The sequence below is a fragment of the Panicum virgatum genome, chromosome 5N (genome assembly GCF_016808335.1).
Source record: "Panicum virgatum strain AP13 chromosome 5N, P.virgatum_v5, whole genome shotgun sequence".
Classification (NCBI taxonomy): domain Eukaryota; kingdom Viridiplantae; phylum Streptophyta; class Magnoliopsida; order Poales; family Poaceae; genus Panicum; species Panicum virgatum.
The window spans coordinates 68,249,430-68,269,035 of NC_053149.1; the positions used below are offsets into that span (position 1 = coordinate 68,249,430).

At 40.7% G+C, this 19,606-nt stretch overlaps 1 protein-coding gene across 1 annotated transcript; it reads right to left on the reverse strand.

Annotated features, from left to right (window-relative positions):
* Positions 1-91: 91 nt before the first annotated feature.
* LOC120674384 (THO complex subunit 2-like) lies at positions 92-17,900 on the reverse strand. The gene is made up of 33 exons (XM_039955562.1): positions 17,579-17,900; positions 17,359-17,487; positions 16,246-16,287; positions 16,065-16,124; positions 15,898-15,960; positions 15,651-15,731; positions 14,523-14,597; positions 14,387-14,434; positions 14,228-14,296; positions 13,955-14,088; positions 13,500-13,575; positions 12,943-13,133; positions 12,596-12,676; positions 12,311-12,506; positions 11,704-11,892; positions 11,546-11,626; positions 11,341-11,460; positions 9,633-9,692; positions 9,348-9,475; positions 9,075-9,171; positions 8,860-8,988; positions 8,674-8,777; positions 7,871-8,048; positions 7,585-7,736; positions 5,966-6,572; positions 5,739-5,843; positions 3,818-3,973; positions 3,661-3,741; positions 3,459-3,534; positions 3,112-3,377; positions 1,406-2,449; positions 891-1,180; positions 92-663 (listed from the first exon to the last, which is right to left on the reverse strand). The coding sequence occupies exons 1-33, from the start codon at positions 17,720-17,722 to the stop codon at positions 594-596; spliced, it is 5,322 nt and encodes a 1,773-aa protein (XP_039811496.1). The 5' UTR covers positions 17,723-17,900; the 3' UTR covers positions 92-593.
* Between the last annotated feature and the right edge of the window lie 1,706 nt (positions 17,901-19,606).

The window sequence follows — 19,606 nt, forward strand, 5'->3', positions numbered from 1 at the left end:
CAAGATTAACCAGAACAACAGCACATTACGTCAAGCATGCAGCACACACAACTACACAGCCAACTTTAATAAAACTGAACAGAAAAACAACTAAGAAAAATTTCCGACCACTATGTACATTTCAATCATTCTGTCTCCCTAACATTATTCCTAGAACGTGCAAAAAAATGGTGATTCAAATGCTTTCCTACAACAAAGATGTTAGCAGTTAGTAATTACAAAATACAAAGTAGCCGGATGGTGAGCCACACATCTATGTTTCACAAGTACAAAATCACTGTAAGCTACCCATATGTATTTTCTTCACCTTCCACATTGTTTACAGCACAAAATGTATGAAGCTAAACATGCCCCATCTCTGTAGGTAAAATTCGCATTGACTAGCTTCTATCTGCGGTACTGAGCAGAAACTTTATAGTCTTCCTAAGCAGATATTTCACATCTCCCTAACTGGCGCCAGCAGTATACTCTTAAATGGTTTGCTTAGTTATACTGAAATATGTTTTCTCACTGAAGAAAACATGAAATTTATCCGCTACAATGCTTGGAGGAATTTTATGATGCTCGACTGAATCCATGCCAGCACTGATCAGCTATTTCCGGTGCTTCCTTTTTGTTTCAGTTCTTGGTCGCTTTTCCTCTTCCCATTCCCTATCATGCATTCTGCAGTTGAGAAGTGTTAAACCAAGTTAGGATCATTTGAGAAAAGACAACACCAAGTATACAAAATTACAAATGGAATTGATAGTATTCACAAAAACTCCAGAAGGCAATTCACATAACAATTAAACCAATTGAAACACAGTGCAAATTGCAAAGTGGGAAAGAGTAAATTGTTGGAAACTGAGCAATGCATATTTCAACAAGAAATTATTCTTCATTGAACTCACTGGTCAGCCTCTCGACGACTTTGCTTGCTTGTATCCTTGCCATGCATCCTAGGAAGGTCATCATTGTGCAAGCTGCGATGCTGTGAAATTGGACCTTTTCTTTCTCGTTCTCGTACATCAGATACTTGTGAGCTGCCAGTTCCATGGGAAGGAGGCTGAGGAGCAGAAGGTGCATATTCCCCAGCTTCTAAAGAAGACTGTTCTCGCTTAATCTTTCTTCGTTTGGAAGCACTGTTTGGGTCGCTGTCTTCCTTCATAGCAGTCCCTTTTTCCCTGTCTCTGTCATCTACCTATACAATCAACGAAGGATTCGTAAGTCAAACATGTGGTTCTTCAAGTTACAGCAATCTCACAAGGCTTATGTGAAATCACAGCACCAGGGTTCTTCAGCTGTCAAATTGTAGCTAACAAGCATCTAGTATAAAACAAAATATATACTGTTACAGCAAAAGAAAAACTCACAGTAATAACAAACCAGATGGTGGAGTAAGTAAACAGCTAAAGGCGTCATTTACCTTATTTGATAGAACATCCCGATCTTCACGCTTTCTATCACGAAGATCCTCCTCTCTTCTATGTTTTCCATCATCCTGAAATGACGAAGCATTCTCCTCTGACTGCCTCCTTTCTTTCTCATCACGCCTGGGAGATGACCTTTGAATATGCCTAACACTCCCACCCCTTCGGTCAGTGTCGTCTTCTCTTCGGTTGGCACCAACTGATTGGGGTACAAAACTTGTGGGAAGAGGTGGAGGTGGTGGCAGACTTTGCCCTCGGAACCGTTCATCAGTAGAATGTGTCCGGTCAACTGAAGGTTCAGCGTATTTACCTTTATTCCTCTCATCCTTATTTCTATCCTCTCTTCCTTTTTCAGGAGCTTTATCTGAAACTCTCTCTTGCATCCTTTCAATAGAACGTTCTCTCCGATCTGATAATCTATCTGTTGCTCTGTCAATGGCATCTTCCCCACGGCGCCTTTCAGCTCGATCCAATTTTTCTCTAGGATCTCTGTCATATTTATCATCAAATTTATCTTTTATTTTTTCTGCCCTACTCAAGTTCTGTTCCTCATTAGCACTCTTCTCATGATCCACAGAACGAAACTTATCTCCGGCACGTGAGTCCAAACTCTTTTCCTTGTCTATATGGTGTTCACTGAAATCAGTATCTCGGGGTTCAGCTTCTCCTTTCCTCCGTTTGCTTGATCTATCTTGCTCCTCAGCTGGAACAGATCTTTTTTGCTGTCTCACGGTAGAGTCAGTCAGATCAGTAGACTCACCAGAGGGATTAACTGCTCCATTATGTGTAGCCAACATTGCATTTCTTTGGGAGGATGAAACTTTCCGCGGCGCTGGATGCATGTTACCATTGCTACTAGCAGAATTGGTATCTTGGACAGAATCAACTGCCTGAGAAGCTTCTCTGTCAACAGGAACAGTAGAGGCTTGTTGATTTGAATTCCGGCTGGTAGATTTTCCAGCTTTTCCATCTTCCTTTGCCACATCGTGCTTCAGTACCTTCCCAGCATTATGTGCAGCACGCTTTTGTGGTGCCCTTGTCTGTTGTATAAAAGAACAGCTGGAATAAATTCCAACAACTCATGCCCAACACAGAACTGCTCACCAATATGCATTCAGGCATAATGGTTAATTTCTGGACAAGCTATGTCCAGAATAAATTCAATAATTAGATACAATAAGTTGTGAAGCTACCTCACTTCCCTGTAGTTTAGCCAGGTATTACCTAAAGCGATATGAGAACCTAAACTCTTTCCATGCTACACATATTTTGTTAGCTTAACATGTTTACAGTTACTGTAAAACGAGAGTATCAAATGACATGATCTAAATAGCACTTAAGACTTGGGCAGTGTTACATGAACATATAAAGGGCAAAGGATAGGCAAACTAGTTTTTGAATAAATGTTAAAAAAATCACATCAAAATATGGAGTAAAAAGGAATTTGCTACGCACTGTTGTTAAACACAGGTTGCCATGGATTCATGCAGTCATTTTTTAAAAACTCTCAGTGCTACTGAAAGTAAAACCATATGGATTAACCATAATGATAATTTGATAAAGATGCATGGTCCAAGTGAAAACCTGCCTATATTTAGTGATGTTTGCTAAGCATTCTTGTGTGTTTCTGTTCCTTTTCGACAAAGTAAAGTAAAATGTGATGGCCAATACATATTAACAAAATATAAACTCTGGGAGATACCTCAGATTCTGAACTAGGCTTCGCAGAGACCTTAACCCCCTCATCAGATACAGGTTTTGGAGGTTCATCCGCTACACGTACAACCCCTGAAGATTTCCCTTGTACGGCGGAAGATGGTATTTGATTATCATATCCAATTGCGGACACAGAGCTCTTCTTTTGTTGAACATCAGGCTTAATAGCACCTTCTAACCGTTCATGCCTACTTTCAGACTTTGCACGAGCATTTTGATCTTTTGCCGTCGAGGGATCTGCTGACTGGTTTCCTGAGGAGATCCAAAGATAAATGATGCTCAAGATAATCATAACACTTCAACAAAGAAACAACTTAATAGGTTTCCATATACCAGGCACAGATCTTGTTGTTGCTGGCTTCAGATCAATGTGGCCCATGCCAAACTCTTCTTCAGATAGCCAAGAACTCTGCACAATAGAGAACATTGTGCTTAAATATATTATATGAACAATGTGCTTGAATATATTGTATATAAAGAGATGTTTCCTACTGCATAGGGGAAAAACACTAATTAGGAGCATTGTCAAACTTACCTTGCGAGCAGCTAAAGCAGCAGCTACACCAGTAGCAAGAACTTTGAGATCTTCTCTCTCATCCCCTTTAAGTTTAGCCACCTGGTAAAAAAAGTTGGTGAGAAATATGCCAACAGCTGAGCAGCATAACATAAGCAATGGCTGGTAAGGGACTCACCCGTTTCTCAAGATTGACACCACTTTTACGAATCACAGGAAAGACACTAGAAATTTTTGTAAGCACAATAAGGGCATTTCGGATTTCCATGTATTCTTTTGATTCCATGCATTGGTTAAGCGCCTTGGTGATTCTTGAACTCCACTTCCAATGAACCTTTAAAGAAACACAGAAGTACAAAATAATAAATATGATGAAAACCATACATTGTGGAGACAAGGGAATAACAGAAACACGTTAAGAAATTAGGCATCACATTTTTCCTGATTCTCAAGTCAAGACCAAAATATAAGAGTAAACCCTACTTGGATCACACTGAGAACTTACGGGAACTGTCATTACTACCGAATTGGTGTATCAAAAACAATATACTATTATAAAGGCATTTATTCTAAGTTACTGTAAGTCATGCAAAAAAAACATCTATCATGATTTCATCTAGAAAAAAGTGTATTTTTCATCCCTCAAATATTGCAAAAGTGTAACATTCATCCCTCATGTTTCATTTGGTGCAAATTAACCCCTTAACAAACTAAATCAGCGCATTTATCACCCACATTAGCTTAATAATGATTTAGTATCATATAATATTGGTTTGGGTTAAGTAATTATCTAACAAATAATTGGTTAACGGATTGGCGTTCGCTCGAGTGATCCTTATCCCCAACTACAGTGCAGAGAGGTGGAAAGGGAGAACTCGAGGCGATTCTGTCTTCCGACGGCGTGTCCGTCGATCCCCTTCCTCTCCGACGGCCGGGCCGGTGTTGGAGAGGGAGGTGGACCGCGGATGTGGCGTGCGGTTGTATATAGGGTTGGTAGGGGTCTATCTAGTCCTAGGGTCTGCTCGTCGCCGGAGTTGGCGGTGGAGCTAGGTTTTCCGCTCGTGGTGGCGATAACGGAGCCGAGAGTGATGGCGGCGATGGAGCTGCAATGAAGGCAAATAAGTTTCTTCTCTGGGTCTGGAGGGGGCCTTCCCCTCTTATCTGGCGAAGTTTTGTTCCTCTGCATCGGCGACAAGTTCTTCGCTGCGGATGGCAACAAATTCAGGTCGTCTCGGTGTGTGAGGCTGCTATGCTCCCTGGTGAGCTTCTTCTTCCGGGCCTATGCTTTTTGCGCTGGTTGCGGATTTATTTCTTCGTGTGCCGACTTGCTCGTTGCTCTCGTTTGCGCTGGGATCCAAGTTTCACCGGAGGAACAGAGGTGGGGTTGTCGATTGGGAGGCCTGACTGTCGATGCTCTAGTCCCGAGGATTTCGTGCGGTTTCATTTGGGTCGGCTTCCTGATATGGTTACGAGGCGAAGACGGTGGAGGTGATCTCTGGACCTCAGAGCTGGCGTTTCAGTGGGTTCTTCGGCATCACGATGCGAGGCGGAAGGACCTCGATATCATTTCTATATTACTTAGGGGCCCTTTTGTAACAAGGGGTTGCACTGAGCTTGTACCTGTCGTCATCCTTTTAATGTGATGTTGAAAAAAACTAATCATTGCTTAGCCACATCTAGTCAATCGCTATAATCATTCGGTGTGAATCAGATCTGTTAATTTTTTGGATAAATTTTTATGGTACCTATTTGAGAGGATTTACTGAATTTTTTATGGGCTTTATATCTTCAACTTAGCATATTATATGGTCAAGCAAGGATTAATCAGATGATTTGCGTGGCATAAATCGTCATTAGATAGGACTGAACCATTGTTAAACTAAGATGAGGATAATACATCAATACATGCACCGATTTAGTTAGTTAAGGGGTTAATTTGCACCATATAAAATACCAGGGATGAATGTCACACTTTTATAATACTTGAAGGATGCAAAATATGTTTTTTCCTTTCATCTATAACATGATAAATGGCAGAACATATAAGAAAAGAATTCCAAGCAACATTAAATATAGCTTCAAGGACGGATAAAACCTACCCGAACAAACTGACTATAAGATACCCTCTGGCTGTTTGGGTATCTGAAGTATACCGCAAAACCCGGTTTGTTTACACATTCACGCTCATACACAGATTCATCACTCTGCAAGGTGTTGGAGATAAACAATTAGAAAGCATCGAAAAGACAATAACCAAGACTTCCATTCTGTACTACCATGAATACAATGAAGATAAATGTGTGGTAGACCTCAAGGGTTAGAATACCTTCCAATAGTAGGCCATCTTCAATGTATCATGAAGAAACCTTCCAAGCCTGCCAGCTTCAAATTCTGTGCAACAGCATATCATTGGCTGTAGGGTCTTACAGACAAGGACATCAATATGATTGACTGTGTTAAAGAATGGAGTCCCAAGTGAGTGTAGTGTTTGGACAAATGTAGCACAATATACAGCATCCTGCGTACTAAAAACACAGCGTGGAAATATGCAGCGCTGTAGGAACTCCATGTTAATCTTCAGTGCATCTGGACTCGAACTCAACCACTTATCCTTTTCACGGGCTAGCCTTTGGACCACAGATGCAATGTGCTGTTGGTGCTTCTGAGATTCACTGTTCAATTTGTCGAGTAAATCTTGGATTCTCTCCTTGTCCTTCTTCCGTCTTGAAATTGCAATGCTAGAGTTATCTGAGTTGTCCTCCAATTGTTTGAGATTCTCATGCAGCTTCTTGATTTCTGTATCATAACGGTCTTTTGGGAAGTGAAGATCATAGAGCGTTAAGCCCCAGAAAGTAGCATATAAATCTGGTGAAAGACTGTTCCAAGCTTTTGCTGGCAAAATTGACCGGACTGTGTTAATAAGATCTGACCACCTGTAGTCAAAACAGAAAACATGAGTGGAAACCTTATAACATATCATAAAATACTAATTAGGTACCCGTACGTTGCAGCAGATCTTCAATACACATGTATTGAGTTTCTGAACTATACTCATTGAGCTAACCAATATTCTCAATCTAATTATCTCTAAATCAGAAATTACACAATTTCCAAGATGATTATTAGGCCAAAAAGTTGAGTACAACCATGCACTTCATCCAAGCACACATGCATACACAAATAATGCACAGTAAGATCCTCCAGGTTAAGGTGTAGAAAAAACACCACCACAACAGTCCAAATATTTTAAGTAGTAACTGCCACTAACTTTTGTGAACCAATATTAACCACAGGGTTGAAAATTGATTCATAGATTTCGGTGTATAATAATTCCTCATTCAAGCGGTAGAGGAAGAGTTGTCAGTTCCTGTAATTGTGCTTTGACTTTCCAAATTCTCTCAAAACTTCCCTTTATTTCTATTTAATTTTTATTGTTGTACTTCACCAATATGATGACAAAATGTCAATGTAAAACATCACTTCAAAAGTTCAACAGTTGTAACTTGTAAATATCAGATAAGGAACGGTACAGGAAAAGAATAACAATTAGCTAGTTTGTACTCCTTGGAATAAACGATAGCGTGGCAATTGCCCCATAATTTGGGGGGGGGGATGGAAAATGACAATAAGAGGAGAAAGTTAAATAACATAGGGTGTGACACTAATACCACATGCTATGGAATGGATACTCAAAACGAACAAATAGCAGCTCTCCTGCATATTCGAGAAAAAAATGAAGAAATAGATTTAAATCTTGCATTGTAAAGATTCCAATGGCTCAAGTTAGTAGAACAACGGTGCATATTAATCCCAGTTACAGAATGCCCACGGATTATATTATACTACAACAGTACAGTCATATCATCTCTCCATCAAACCAACTAATATGTAATGAGAAACATGCATTTTGGTCAAAGATGATCAAATTAATCATGGAAGACTTACATGATTGGTTCCTGAGATGAGTCAAGATGCAAGATAAGATCATCAGATGATACAGATTCTCCTTCCTCGTTATCATCAAGAGGCCAACAAGTGTCACCACCATTAGTGCTCTTAAAAAGTCGCATCACTGGGCGGTATATAAGGAAAGCAACCTGGATTTAAAGATAAATACCACTTGTTTACCCATGCTGAAGAACAGTACCAAAATAAGTAGCACCACCAAAACCCACAAACAACAGTAAAAGTGAGCAAGGGAGCAGAGATAGTAGGAACTGAAATGTACTACCTCTGGCTCAATGTGGTATTTGTGTACCAGATCTTGCAAAGGAGGTATTAGTTGAGCATAGGCGATTGGAGTTACGGCACTTGTAAGAAACTCAACATACTGAAGAAGTATTCCATGGCATCTATCAAACTGCTCACTGACCATTTTGATATATGTTGCATCAGCATTTATTATGATCCTGAGAACAAAAATGATGTTATCAAGGTTTAAATTGGTGCAAAAAAAACTAGAGTTAAATATGACAGGATCTATTGCAAACACATAAATTTACTGTAGGAGATCCGCAAGCGAGACAAAGGCCAATTTGCCATTGCTAAGCTGTGCTGTGCTGTTCTGTAACTGTACGTAGTTAGCAGTGGGAAATTAGCACCATGCTTGCCAAATCAATGTATGGTTTAACTGATCTATGACAACCAATGCTTTATCCCACTCCAGTCATCACTTTCTTTGTTGTATATAATTTCATTAGTAATGACTCCATTTCATGTTTCTGCATCTACTTTAACATGGTTTAGAAATTAGAACAAAAAGCTCATGAAACAAACACAAGACAAGATGTCTCACAGTGCTTCAGACAAACAATTTTTAGCGTCAACCTATCAAAGAAAATTATAAATTATAATGAACTATATTATAATGAGCAGAGATACACCACCTCCTGGTATTGGCTGATACAGTCTAATATATGTTAACGGAGTATAGCAGTTATTGTGCTGAACATTACAGTTAAAGACCAGACAACTTGAGCACAGCTCAACAAAGCAACAATGTGGAGATGTAAATTTTATTAATAAAAATCATACTTGGATCGATGCTGAGCAATAAGCAGTAACATAGGAACTGCAAGGTTGGGCTCTTCTTTTGGAAGCAATGAATCCCTCAATCTGTTTGTAGACTTACTCAACACCTACAAAAGAATTTCATTTATCAGTAAAAGAATGGTTTGACCTTAATATGCTACCGAGATAGAAAAGCATGTCCCTCACAACCTTATAGTTCCTTGTTGCTCCAAATAGTGAAGCTTGCTGCCGCAAAGTCTCACTTCCTGCCATAGCATCAACTTGTTCCTCCGTCATGTTCTCAGTGTACTGCACATTCGCCATTTGCTGAATGAGCTCCTACATGACTCGTTATGTTAGTCTTTAGTCTTAAGGCTCATACAATTCAGAGGCAATATGAAGCTTAAAAAGGACAGACAGCAGACCTCCAGGACAACAAGTTCAATGCCCACACCCTTCTTTAGTTGATTAACAAGGTACTGCAAAAGGCTTTTCAGCTCCACAGCATTATGCTTTTTGCACCTGCAAAAAAGAATTGGACCAAATCAGACTCAGTAGCGGGATATACTTTAGAATTAAGATTTAGGAGCACAGTAATTATGAATGTAAGGTACTAAGAAAGAGTAATAAAGTGCAACAAAGCAATATCACATGTATAATACCAGAACAAAATAACAGCAAAGTCAAAAGGTACATACAGGTGGCCCCAAAAGGATGCTAGACATTGAAGCCAATCTGACAGGTTAAGACCATCATCTTTGAGTTTTGCACGGCCACCTTGAGCCAAGCGTTCAATTACAATATATTGCAAGATGTCATACTCCAGCTGTAAAACACAATAGAACAATGCTGTATGATAAACAGATGATAATACAAAGGCATGTCGAATTAATTGCCGCTGATACAGTAAACGGGGTACAGGTACATTCATAAATCAAGCAATAACATAAGCATAATACATAAATCAAAATAACAGGTATTACCTGAGTCAAGTACTTAAAAGCATCCACAACTGGCGTGATCATATCCCTATACGCTTCGACCTGCAAATTTTGACATGCAAGTGTAAACATATCGTTTTAAGTAAACACAGAACTGAAGACAACATAGTCAAAACAGGGATAACGGTAAAAAAATGTACCAGAGCAAATGAATTGCATGTTAACAGATATTTCAACACTTAGAATTAGAAAAAAATAAAATGATAAATAACACAATTTAGAAACACCCTGACAAACTGTGTCCTTGCTCTGTAATTCTCCAGACTAGTAACACGACCAGTAATGTTTGGTTTGCAGTGCCCAGAAGTGCAAGATTAGCTAAAATCCTAGAAAATATTTGGGTCTATATTCCACATGAAGTTTCCAAAAATCGGATATTATCTCATCATCCCTATGGGCCTCCCAATGATGTCCATAATGAATCAAGACGAGTGAATAGTCTCAATCTCCTCAAAACATCGCAGTCCAGTCTACAGTGTCTAACTCAACAGTCACAGTACCTTCCCTTCAAGCCATGCCTTGTGTTCCTCAGGGTGGTAGTAACCCCGCTGTCAATTGGACATTTGGACTATGTTGAACAAGGGAGAATTACATGGAGGTGACTTGGCATTGAAGAGGTAAACATGCTTTTATGACATTTCTGATTTTTTTTATAACTGTAGATTCCATCCTAGGCAGTAGTACAAGCAATGTTGCAAAAGGCGCTAGGCGCTCTCTAGGCGGTGACCCACCGCCTAGAACCTGGCGCACCTAGGCGGTTCAAGTCGGTTTTCTAGGCGGTGCTGTATATGTAGACACTCCTTGCCATACACATCAATTATCTCTAAAAGAAAAGGAAAACCAGAGAATAGTGGACCTAATCACCTAAAGTTAGATAGAAGGCCCATCAAAGCAGCCGAACACCAGTCTCAACCCCAATTTATCCCTAGCCTCAACCTTATCCATTCAATGCCACACCACCTTGCCTCCACCTCCATCCGTCTCCACTGCTGCCCAGGCCGCCGCCACCCTCCCGCCCCTGCTTCCTCCTCCGCTGCCCAGGACGACATCGACCCTCCTCATCCTCCTCCTCCTCCGACACCCGCCGTCTCCACTGCTGCCCAGGCCGCCGCCACCCTCCCGCCCCTGCTTCCTCCTCCGCTGCCCAGGACGACGTCGACCCTCCTCATCTCCTCCTCCGACACCCGCTCTGCCTCAGCCTCCTCCACCACTGCCCAGCGCATAAGCACGCCGCCGCCGCCGCTGCCTCCTCCTCTCAGGCTCTCACCTCCTCCGCCACCACTTCCGCTTGATGTCCCTTCCTCCCTCGATCTACGCAGATCTGCGCGGTGGCCACCAGGGATGGAATTCTGGCCATCCTTTCGCCACCGATGAGCTGACGCCGCCTAGGGTAGCGCCTACCCCCCTAGGCAAGGTGGTGCCCCGCCGCCAGTGCATAAGCGCACCTAGGCGAGCGCGGAACAGCACCTTGTGGCAGATGTGCCATGAAAGAACATCATGGCCATTGGCACATCTCATGCACAAGAAGATGATATTGAACTACTGAGAGGATGATTACTTTGAAAAATCTAAACAGAAGCAGAAGTCACATGCAAAAACATCAACAATTGATGGGAGAAAAGTAAGGTGATTAAGTTTTCCCAAGGAAACACAACAGCAATAACATGCACGCAGCTTATGTTGCACGTACCTGTTGGACAATTGTCCGAAGCACAGTCATCGGATTTGCATGAGCAAGTTTAGCCACCATGCGCCCAAGTGGCCTCAGGTTTTCCTTAGCCAGCCGTTTCAAGAGCCTTCTGGTATCCAGCTGATTTAGTAAAAAGAAGGATGAATAAACTTGACATTAAGTGATAGATTAGAAAAAAAAAACGTTGGACAAATAAATATATGACCTTTGCAGTTTGCCTTGCAGCAAGGACAATTGGGTTTTGTTCGGTCTCCTTCTCCCATTCACCATATAGACGGTAGCGTGCCTGGAAACTAAGGATAGTCAAGATACCAAATGGCTAAAACATGAATAGAGCAGTAAAAATAATATAATATGACAAACCTCATAAGGAAGAAGTGAAAGAACCCCCCATATCTCCATATCAACAGCAGGATTGGCAGGGATAAGCTGCAGTGAAGGAAACAAGCACGACCCAAGTGCCTCTTCAATCCGAAATTCTGGTGAAACTACATTTGCTGCACGTGTAGACTCTTTTGATGAGTGGTAGTATGCTTTTAGTATTCTGCAAACCTGAAAAGTCAACACGAATGATGAATCACCAAGTAGATAGCATCCAACAGTTGGAACAGGACACTTGCAATTTCCATTCAAAGATATTCATAGCAAACCCTATTCAAATGCATTAGAAAATAACAAAATCATAACATGTTGATCTGCAAGGCTGCAAAACTTGATTGCTGATTTGTTACAACTAGGCAACAACAACGATATTCTAATTTCCTCGTTTGTTGAAACAATGCAGGCTGCGAAGTGAAATTTTAGTCATGACTTAATAGATGCAATGCACATACTCCTAATGTGGTGCTTCTGGAAGAATTCTAATGTCACAAATCAATAATATATGACAACAGTACACTGAACAAAACCATTAGGTATAGATGGCAGAAGCAATGTAATGATGTAACAATGGTAGAAAGATTGAAGATACCTTTTGAAGTAATTGGGTATCACGATGAAGATATGGTCCACAAGCGGTGAGCATTTGGAAAAACTCTTTTGGTAGATCAAATGAACATAGGGACAGAGCAGATGTGACAGTCTGATCAGCATCATTCTTAGGAGGTAAATAATAATACAGTTGACAAACTATATCATAGGCTGAAGACATTGTCTTTTCAATCATTCTGCATAAAGAAAAATAAATATTAAACTAAACGAAGACGATGGAATAAAAATAGAGATGCAATCATTGGAACAAAATAATAAAACAAACCTAAATAGTCCATCACAAATTTCAATATGCTCAACAGGATTTAGGTGTGCAAGACGCTCGAAGAGTAGTTGTGCATGGTGCCTGGGAAAGAACAGAGGGAATCAATCAGTCCATACTTACAACAAGGACAAAGCCTTTTGTGTCCCAATCAAGTTTGACTAGGCTAAAAATTGCTTTTAAATATCTTCACAGCATGATTATACAATTGTATTTACAAAATGCCAAAAATATACTAGTGCATTTACTGCAGAAGAAATCTGATTGCAATATATGAATAAACAATAGAAATATATTTCAATATATTCAATTACACAGCAAGGGAAGATGATGGAATAAATGTATATTACCAATCGTGCACAGAGAGAAAACCAAGAAGAAGCCCAAGTTTCTGGTTCTTTTCCATCTCAGGGGCTCGCTCCCCAACTATATCATTTTCCATCTCCAATGCTGTGTAAAAATCAGTAGTCACTTCTTGCTTCTCGTCATCCATAAGGTCCTTTCCTGTAGCAGCAAGATTGATTTTGCCAATTCTATTAGCCTGCATTCAAGAAAAGGAGGAGTAAGCTCATCAGTAATAGTTTCAATCAGTCCAACAATAATAAATAAGAAATCAGTACAACCATAGTGGTAATGCAAGAACAAATTCACGCATGGAGGTGGTAATTGTTCCGGTTAAGGAACAAAGGAGAAATGCTCTTTAAGTTTTTTATTAGTGCATGGTATAGTACAGGTAGTTGGCCAACAATGTGTAACAAAACTTTCCAAACCTTTCACCCCTCAACCCTTTTTATGTCACTCCCTTTCACGCTATTTGGTGGGGGGAATGTATGCAACAAGTATAACATAGTCACATTCCTTGCACAGTTACAGATATAAACTTTCCACAATTTAAAGGGAGACCAACCTCATCAATTCTTCTTGAAATGAAAGAATCAAAATGCTCAAATGCCTCGTCATCATTCGGAAGCAAGTGAGAATAGCTGGGAAAAAAGTCATGAAACACACCCATTTGAGAAGGTTAATCACAAATAATACATCTGGCAGCAATCAGGCTATGTTACACAACAAAAAACAAAAATAGAGACAACAATCAGTGAAATCATATTCATGAGTTTTCTTTGGTTCAGCAGCAGCTATGTTTGCCATAACTTGAGGAAAATGAACTGATACACATCTACGAGTACTGAAATAATAGTGAAATTGAGAAACTAAGAAATGGAGATAAAATATTTCCTGTGGGTTACACCTTGCAACTCAAAGCTAGAAAACCTCACAGAACAAAATAAAACATGATCAGACAGAAATTTAAATTACAGATATGTGAATAACTATGTCTAAGAGGACTGTTAAGAAACATACACATTATCAAGATCAATGAAACCAGATTTGACTAATAAAGCTGCTGTTCTGAAAAGTCCTGATGGAACAGGGCTGTTGACATCCAATCGTTGATAGTACTGAAATTTGAGCCCCAAAATTTGAGCAGCGTGGGACTGTAATAGAGGAAATTGTAAGATACAGAGAAAACACTACATGAATTATGATAACAATCATGTAAGATGTGGCAGAAAATTGAAAATACTACATGAATTATGACCATAATATACGCTACTGGTTCTAACAGAAAAATACCTTTGGGAAAAGAGGAATGAGTTGATGAAAGATGTTACTATCTGGATAGACTTCAAAACATTCCAACACCTGACAACAAGGAGAACAGATAGAAATTATACAACTTCAATAGCATATTGTCCAACATTTTAGCAACAGTGCCATAGTATGAATACTCACAATATCAAATACACGATTTGGATCCAGATCAAAATGACCAATCAATGACTGTCACAAATAACAATATGTTATTACACAGTACTACTAACAAAAACCTAAAAATACAGCAAGGTGGAAATTAAGGCCTAATGACAACCTTTATAATGCTGATTGTAACTGAAGAAGAATTCTGGCAGGCCAGATCTGAACCAACTTGACAAAGGAGTGTCACCTGAATGATGCAGACACATGAGTAGGATTAGAAACCTGCTAAACTTTAATAAGCATTACAAAGAACCTTCGAGAACTACAGGAAGAGTAGGACTAAATCCCAGACAGTGGAAAGTACTCATACATACATACATACATATATTATGAATAGCAGTTGTATTCAATAATAGCACCATGTGGGAAATATATATGAGCACATGAGTACTACACAAAGAGGATTCTACTAATGTATACATAAAGAACTCTATACTCCTAAGAATATACAGTACGAGGCACTTCTAATTATAGTCACAGTTCGCATTTCTTTCCAAAATGACAAAATTGGAGTATGCCATCTAGAATTAATCAAATGCATTTCTAACAGTAACCTTGGGAATTATAAACTCATAGCTCCCTGTCATTTTGACATTAAACTCCAATCCTTAGAATCAATGAAACAAGATGGGCTTATTATTTTTAATAGACAACTACTGAACAGTGCACTTGCTTGCTACGTTTTTAAATAATCAGATTGTTGGTTGGTTCGTTCACTCTCTGTCCTCTCCAAGAAACTCTAGGAAAAACATAAAAACTGATATATTACCAAATTTTGACGTCACCCTAACAAGTTACTTATTCTCACATATAGATTATATTGGTTTCTCAATGTACACCTCCTCACCCTAAGAGGTGGTGAACAGGCACAACTGCCGGCTACAAGAATGATCAGATCAGTCACGGCACTCGTTGTGCAATATGTGCTGCAGTGAAATTCAATCAGGCTAGCACAAGAGCTGCGCATGCACTTTCTGCCAAGGACAAAAGCCAGATACACAGGGCGGTATGGCAGGCAAACCCATTGAGTATGATTCAAAGTACAGGATTATGGTTATCTTTATTCATTGCAGAGCATGACATTCAAGTATTAAACAAGCCCACAACCCAGTGTAGAAAATAGAAGTGCATCATGTGTTTTATAGGTACCCAATTGAGCAGAATATGTGTTGCCCCTCTACAAGCACTACAAAGAACAAAAATGAGAAAAGCAGAAATCAGGACAAGCAGATATACATACCAACTTAGCATAGCCCTCGCTTTCCTCTCGTAAGAGGTTGAATTTAGTTTGCTGGTAAAGAAGCCGTGTGTTGACCCTAACCTATACCAATTATTTAAAACCAACATCAATCAACCATACAGCAGATGTTAAGCTAAATAAAAAACACAAAAATATACCAGCTTAAAAGGCATTGATTGTGAAATACTGAAATCCTGGCAATATTCAAAGCATATGTCACATTGACATATTGGTACATTAAGCATACCTCCTTGGATTTTAAATCTTGGCCTTTCAGCTTACTCTGTTCAACCTCCCAAAGGAAATCTTCCTTTTGAGTCCACGGGTGGAAGAAATAGAAAGCATGTATCAGCTCTTTATCTTGAATTGAGGTCAACAGAGATAAAGTGCACTAGCACAAATAACAATACTCACTTCACATCGTTCTTGCAGAAGCCTAGGTGCGGTAATTGAGGATTCCACAAATGACTTAGTCTGAAGGAAGAGTATTGAAATAAAATTAATGAGACACTCGAGATTCTTAAATCGGAAGAAAAGTTGATAGCAAGACGTACGAATTGTGCGTTTGCACTAAAAGTTATGCCTAGGATATTACCATTTTAACAAGACGGCTGCGATATTCACCGGAGATTGTAATCTGCAGGTTGAAGATGTCAGCTTGACTAAACACTGTAAGAGGAATCCCACAAAGTAGGACACAACAAGAAAAATATTGCCAACAAGGGGCACACCGCACAAGTGGAAAGGGATATATCGGGGGTAAAAACAGCAGATCATAGGTAAAAAATCAATGCCCCTGTTGCAGCGGATAAATAACAAAGCAATTGAGGCAAGAAAATATTAAACAATATACAGGGCATGGCAAGAGACCAAATGAAATAAACGCATTTGCATTTTATCAAGTGCCGTCTCTACTGTCCACCTTTTGGTTTGAAGACATACATAGAAACAGAACTTCCTACTGACAAATCAGGGCTAATTCAATTTTTTTGGGTAATTGTTATGTATTCGGAATTTTGGGTAATTGTTATGTATTCGGAACTGATAAAATTTGGATAAATCATGCTGAAAAGGGCATAGCACCATGTGTGTTCAGTTTTTAATCACCAAACCGGAAATGTAAAGTATGTGCATGAACTTTTGACCCTTAATATGATTCATTATCTGAACAAGATTTCTCCTGTTAGCACAGAAGCTCATTGAACAACTCATGATCTCTTGAACAAAAGTTATCTACTGCTACTATAATGCACGTTCATGTGTACAAGGCTGCTGACTAGGTCATGTTATAACAGATTTACCTGACAATTATCTGGTTCATTTCTGACCTACCAAAAAGTGCACTCAAGTATATTGACCTGGAACAGAATGGATTCAATTTGTTTATGCTACAAGTTCAGCTGAAACTTTTTATCGCGGTCACATTCATAGTACATGAAAGAATAGAACCCCCAGAGCTAATTCTCGTATACAATGCCACTGAAAAGCTGTTCAAACTACCCATCAATTCAGCTAGATTGTTGACCTAGCCACCACAGCAAGCAATAGACGCCCAACAGACTGACAGAGTAGCCAATTCAGTTCATACTCAGGCACCTAGTGCCACCGAAACACAACACCAGACTGAGAAACTTGACTAATCAAATACGCACCCAGGAACCAACCCATTAACCACGACACGGCAACAATACGAGTTGCATATACTCACATCCTGCCCTAGGTGAGCGATGATATCAGCGAGCACCGAGCCGAGCTCCTCCTCCCGATGTGCCTCCTCCACGAACACCACCGACTTCAGCGCCACGCGGCTCTTCTGCGGCGGCAGGTCGCCTCGCACCTGCGCGGCCGAACCCACCCAATCAGCACGGAAGGACCAGCGGGCTGAGCGAAACCTAATCACGAAGCAGTCCGAACTGTCTTGAGCTTACGATCGCCCAGCAGAGCTCGTAGAGGAAGCTCGCCATGGGGACCGGATCGGGGAGCCGGAAGGCGCCGGCGGACTGGCCCTTCCATTCGCGGAGGCACTCCTCCGTGATGTGCTTGTAGTCGGGCGCCTGCAGAGGGGGCGACATGGCGGCGGAGGCAGTGCTGGTGGGGGTCAGGGTTTTGGGGGGATTAGGGTTTCATGGGAGGTGCCGAGGACAGAGGAGCAGCAGGATCGGTGGGGGTGGTGGCGAACTGGCGATGAGAGATGGGGAAGGGGGGAAGACGGCGACGGAGGTCCCCGTGTGCGAGAACGCGATGATGCCCTGCTTCGGTTCTGTTCGGGCTGGGCTTTTGCCGTTTTGCGATTATGAACACGGAAAACAGTAGAGGCGTAAACGGATCAAGAATGCAGAAAATGGGTGGAAACAGAGGCGTGCGATTGTTTTCGTTGGCTCATTGCCATTGGCTGCTCGTGCGATCAAAGCGGTCGACCTTCCAGATTGGACGTATATACTTCAGCTAGTGCCGCCGTTTGGTTGCAGCGTGCTAGTAAATAATGATATTTTGATCGTTAATTATGGTGTCAAACAAAGCTAGGTCATGTTTGGTTACAAAGTTCAAAATTCCAAAAAAAAATTCCGGCACTTGCATGGAGACTTAAATCTAGACGAAATAAAAAACGCATTGCGACTGCTGTATGTAAATGGCGAGACGAATCTAATGAACCTAATTAGGCTGTAATTAGATGCTAAATTGCTACAGTAATGCTACAGTAAATAACCTCTAATGATGGATTAATTATGCTCATTAGATTTGTCTCGCGATTTATAGACGAGTTCTGTAATTATTTTTGTGATTAGTCTATGTTTGGTACTTCAAATATAGAAAGATGCCTTTTCAAAAAATTTACGGGAGGCAACCAAACACGGCCCTAGTTTAAAAAATAACATCAGAACCCCCGCGCTAGTGACCCTGAAGAATCTAATAAGACTTTTGACTGCGCGATCAGAGGATGGTTACTGTAGCATCATTGTAGCAAATCATCGACTTATTACCGTCATTAGATTCGTCGCGAAAAGTTACACATATTCCTGAAAAGATTTTGCAAATTAATTTCATTTACTACTTCATGCATAGAAGATTTTCTTGTAGAATGGAATAGCGTAACGTGAACCAAACAAGACCATCAATCTTCAAAATCCCGTACATGCATATAGGCAGGGCCGTCTCCAGGATTTGGAGACCCGTGTGCGAAAAGCAAGTGGAGGCCCGCGGCGACGGCGTGGTGTGGCGAGCCGGCCCGCGTTGACGGCGTGGTGTGGCGAGCCGGCGATGGAGCGGCGCAGCAACGGTGCCGGCGCAGCGCGGCAAACCGGCGACGGTGCGACCAGCGGCGCGGTGATCTGAGACGGCTCCTCGACCTTGACACGGATGGGCGTCGGCCATCGAGCGACAAGCGACGCGGTTACAGTGTCAATATTCACGTCGATCGGTTGAACGAAGCCATTAGCGATGGCGACAGTGTCTTCGCGTGGAAGAAATCGGCAATGGGCCACTGTTGCTTCATTTCCCACTAGTTCCAGCGAATATGGACCGTTGCTGTTCTAAACTGCCATCTGCTATGGATTTTGACAGAACAATTTGGGCCCGCCCACCTCGGACATGGCCTTCGACGGGCCTACATATAGGTCAACTGCAACATTAAAATTATATATAGTGTTTACGGCACATTAAAATTATATAGTGATGCGCTTATATCGATTAGTTCCACGTAGTTATATCAAATTATCAAAGAACTATGAGAACCTAATATTTCTCGAATGAATAGGTTTTTTTACGAGTAAATGAATAGGCTCCTTGACTCCTAATAGGTGAAAGTATTAAATTTTAGCACATGCTCATACATGGGGAGTGCTAATGCATGGCTAAACTTTAGCCAAATCTCAAGAACTTTATTATATGTATATGAGTACTACTAATATGTGCTAAATTTAGCACTCAAACTTTAGCTCCTTCAAACATGATCTAAC

Coding starts and splice junctions, on each gene's coding strand:
- LOC120674384 (XM_039955562.1), bottom strand. CDS start 17,722: ATGTCGCCCCCTCTGCAGGCGCCCGACTACAAGCACATCACGGAGGAG. Junction 9,172..9,347: donor GCATCCTTTTGGGGCCACCT/GTATGTACCTTT, acceptor TCTTTTTTGCAG/GTGCAAAAAGCATAATGCTG. Junction 2,450..3,111: donor AGCCTAGTTCAGAATCTGAG/GTATCTCCCAGA, acceptor TTTATACAACAG/ACAAGGGCACCACAAAAGCG.